General features: G+C 37.9%; 1 protein-coding gene across 1 annotated transcript; it reads left to right on the forward strand.

The window, feature by feature from the left end:
* Positions 1 to 887: 887 nt before the first annotated feature.
* LOC119191719 lies at positions 888 to 3958 on the forward strand. The gene is made up of 3 exons (XM_037445592.1): positions 888 to 1102; positions 1612 to 1710; positions 3809 to 3958. Exons 1-3 carry the CDS (start codon positions 929 to 931, stop codon positions 3956 to 3958), a joined length of 423 nt encoding a protein of 140 aa, XP_037301489.1. The 5' UTR covers positions 888 to 928.
* Positions 3959 to 4543: the final 585 nt, after the last annotated feature.

Raw genomic sequence — 4543 nt, forward strand, 5'->3', positions numbered from 1 at the left:
ATTAGCAAATTCGGCAAATGAACGAAAAACATTCACCGCTGAGAATGAGAGACGCCACCCGGAACGATTCCTTTGCAAGCGTTGTCGCTTCGTTATAAAAAATCAATAGCATTAGTAACTTCGTACAAACGAATTATACGATTCCCTTTGTGTGCGTCGGCGGGCTTTCGATGTGCGGAAAACAAAAAAAACCACGAGCGAAATTCTTGTAATAAAAATCAATCGGAGCAGAGAGAGAAGGCGCCGGGCGTCGGGCGTCGGGTGCGGGGCGCCGGCGAGTCGGGCCGCGGGCTGCCTCCCTCGCCGCTCTGCATACCTACATACGCTACGATGCACCTTCCCTCCCGACAATTATCTGTCGCCGCTTGCTCTACTCTCGCCCGCTTCTCTAACTTATCTACTTATTATATGTTAATATTTATTTTAAGACAAATTCCTCTCGAGTTTGGCGGAGCGCAAGTCGGCCACGCGTATACTGTGCGGTGTACTATACATGCCGGACGGGTTTGGGAGTTTGGGAGGGAAGCTCGGAGCGGCGCGCGGCCGGTCCCCGGCAAAAAGGCGTTTGTTTTTATTTCTTTGGCGCGGAAAAAAATCAGCACGCGCCCGCCCTGCACCTCCTAAACATGCGCCACGCAGCGACGCAGACTCGGCCGGGTGTATGCCGAATTCACTTTCATTTGCGACATCTCATCGTATCCCGAAGGTCACCGTGGAGGCGCGCGTGTGGATTGCGGCGTGTCGTAAGGGTTGACGTGCACATTGCACGCGTGGCGCGAGCGGGCGACTGCCGCGGCCACCGCTGACCGACTAGGTGAGTCGAGCAGGAGCACCCGACTGGGATCTTGTCTTCGTTTCCCTCGTTTATCAGTTCCGTTTCGCGCTGTCCTTCGCGAAGACGGCGAAAGTGAATTCGTATCTGTCTCGGATGGCGGGTCGCGCAGCCGTGAGCCGCGTCCGTGCGGCGTGCCTCCGCCACAATCATGTGAGCAGTGAGCGGGTTAACCGCGCAACTTTACATTCACTATCCGCCACCGTGCACCGACGCGACGACGGCGCGGCGCGGTGCGTGCGGATTCGCGGCCCGCCAACGTGCGATAATGTACGCTACCTGCAGTTTCTTAAAGTCGATTGTATCTACTTACGTTATTCGCGAGGTTAAAGTTTTGAGCCAGTTTCGCGGGAATTTTATTTAGTCGAAAGTTTCTCGCGCTCGATATAATATGGTTATGTGGGTAGACTAAAACAAAACAATGAGAAACGGTCGCCAGACGCGGCTCCGCGGCCGGCAGACAGAGATGGAATTAAAGTTTGCGCTCTTCGTTTGTGCACCAATCGAGAAAAAATTCAATAAAGTCCGCTTCCTTTTGTCTAATTGTATATGTAAGCCTACTTATATAACGTAATGTTCGATCGCGCGAAGTACCAAAGAAATTATGTTCTACTGAGTAATTCAAGTTATAAACTAGGGTAACGGTCTGAAATTTGAAAAGGTACAAAGTTTTGAGTGTATTGATAAAGATTATGGAATTTACGGATTTGTATTCGAAATGTATATTTTATTTAATGCGCCTTAATGTTTGTTTGTAACAATAGAATAATTACAAATAGGAAATGCCAGGCGACGCCGGCCTCTTCCGCGTCAAGAGCGAGCCACTGTCCGAGGAAGACGACAGCAACTCCTTCGTCCAAAGCTATCTGGTCAATCAGGTACTGTAATTTCGTTATTAATAGTTAAATCAGTTAATTGTATAAGTAATTAGCGATTATGTCTAAATATTATCGGGCTATCAGTTATAAGAAACCTGGTTTGATTTAGAATCGCATGTTTTTAAAAAGCGCTAGCAAAAATTTTTTTGGAGTAAATTTAAATAAAGTATTTATTTTTACCCTGAGTGACATTATGTTGATCGATACTTGTAATTAAGTAATAATACTTTATCTAAAGGAGACGGGCGAAACTTCATAGAACCTTGGGCTTGGTGTTACAGAGATGATTTATGCATTATTTTGTAGGAATAATAGAACCATTTCTATATTAGAAAAAAAATTCTGTCTCTACAATGGGAGTAAAGAAATAATCGCTGTAAAATATAGCGTACAAAAAACACTTTTCTGTGAGTAACTTCGTATTTACCCGATAGCACAAGATGTTCACAGCACCTAATTATTGTCCATTGGATTGCCGTGTTGACTAATGAGCAGCTGGCTCAGATAATAACTAGAATTGAAATTATCGCATGGGATGGACGAGGACCGATATAAAGGTACTTATCGCAAGATGAAACTAAGTGTAGTTGTAGTGTGTAGGTTGCATATCTTCTTTATCTACTCCTTCATGGAATCAGACATGAGTTTATACTGTTTTTATATTATTGAAAGAACCATTTCGTTTTCAATTGGACGAATTCCTTTAGTGTTACAACGCCATGTAGCTATGCTACAATTAACACAATGGTGTTGATGGTTCATCGTTACTTTTCGAAATCCGGTAGAACAAGCAAAATCAGTCGAGCAAGCAAGAAATTAAAGTCCGTTGTTGAATAAGCGTGGGTAGTTCATTAAAACAGCAATCGTTTAAATATTCTTGAAAAGCCGTAGTCGTTAAAATAAAAATATCAAACCAAAAACATTCACTTGCGCAGAAGTACAGACAGCGAATAACAATAATATATATTAATAAGACGACACATGTACATTAATAATAGATATTCCCGATACAGGAAGTCAGTTACTTATTCATAAAAAAATATTTTATTTTCCCATTGTAATACAATCTAATATTTTTTAATGGCAGATATAAAAATAGAAGAAGAATATTGATATATGTTTCATAAGTGTACGGTCAAGTCCAATTTCGCCCGTCTCCTTTGGTAAGAATCAAACTAACCAATTTATTCAACTATACAAAGATTTTATAAATAGCTTGAATTTACAAATTAAGCACTTACTGTAATTATAGGTAATTTTTTGTTGTTGTAATAAATCTTTTTGAAGGACTCAATTTTCTCAACTTGTTGTTTGTAATAATTGCTAGTAAGTACTTAGCAGTATTCAATGTTGGAAAGTTGTAGTATTTTTATTCGAGAAGTAGCGTGCATTTTAATTAAATTTAACAATAAAATATGCCGAGCTAAATATGGTCATCACTTAGAGAATATTATATAAGTAGGTATTATTATATTTCTAAAATCAATAAATAAATAATCCTGAGATTTTTATGTTTCATATAAGTTACCTAATATTTAGTATAAACAAAACTTAGATACTCTAAATTATAACATCTCAGAAATTGTGAGTGGTCATCAGCTATCTATCATGGTCAGAATTTTGGTACAACTTGTGAAAATCCCATATAGGGTTTTAGTTAATGACAATTCCAAATAATATAGTTTTTATATGAACACTTTATTATATCTTAGAAAATCATTACTCTTCGTAGTTTTATCGTATTTGGGTAAAAACTTAAATTTCGATATTCCATACAAAATTAATGTATAAAACATGAAAATTTAACTTACGTTACTTCGTACCCACCGGCTTGTTCGGCTGTCTTCCTCTTCTATCTCCGCGCTCGTTCAACAGCCGGGGTACAAAATAGTATAACCCAAATCTAGTGGTATTAAAAAGTTTATTGCTTCAATTTGTCTTGCAAATATCTACATTTGTGTAGTTTTACAATATTAATATTCAATAACTTTGGTTTTAATACCTACATTTTTGTATTTCTATTTATTGGATTTATTATAAAAAATCTTGAGGCAAGTTGGATACAATTTCAGTTTTTTTACCAAATATGATATTTTAGCTTCCTTCGGAGGATTTACGTGCGCAGTTGGGCACAGAATACCTGAGGAGTGACAATGTACCGACGCATCTACTGCACCATATACACGTAAGTGCATGTTATAATTATTGGAACGAATTAGGTGAGTTATTCACGCTAATTACTTTTTAATCACATAAAATTCATTATGACTGTTCGATTAAACTTCAATCAAATTATAATTGTTAAAATATTTAGTTAACCTTACAATAGAGACAAATTATGTAGAGATTTCGCCCGCATAAAAAGTCTTTTTTGCTCCACTAGATCCTAAAACACTGAAATGATTCATAGCGCCACCTGTACGACGCAAACGCTATCTATTTTAACAACCTGATTAAAAATCCTATTGTATACCATGTAAGCAACTACCGAGATGAAAAGTAGCTTATACGTTAATCTAGGATATGGTTTATTTGAGTGCCAAATATCATCCAAATCCGTTCAGTTATTTCGGCGTTTATTTGTAACAAACATTAAAACTTTTGCATTTAGAATATTAATAAAACTTAAGATAAGAAAGTAAAAACGAGATGATTTATAATAATAATTTGATTTATAAAGAAATACGAATTGATCACCAATATATGTTGGTGAAAAAAATATCCCATCGACATGCATAAAAATCTTACTATCATTCCGCAAACAAACATTTTCCCATCAGCTAAAAAGGGATTGGGAATCCGCATTTAGGGAAAACGAAGTTACGATAAATTG

This window comes from Manduca sexta, unplaced genomic scaffold, assembly GCF_014839805.1.
Source record: "Manduca sexta isolate Smith_Timp_Sample1 unplaced genomic scaffold, JHU_Msex_v1.0 HiC_scaffold_1837, whole genome shotgun sequence".
In the NCBI taxonomy this organism is placed as follows: domain Eukaryota; kingdom Metazoa; phylum Arthropoda; class Insecta; order Lepidoptera; family Sphingidae; genus Manduca; species Manduca sexta.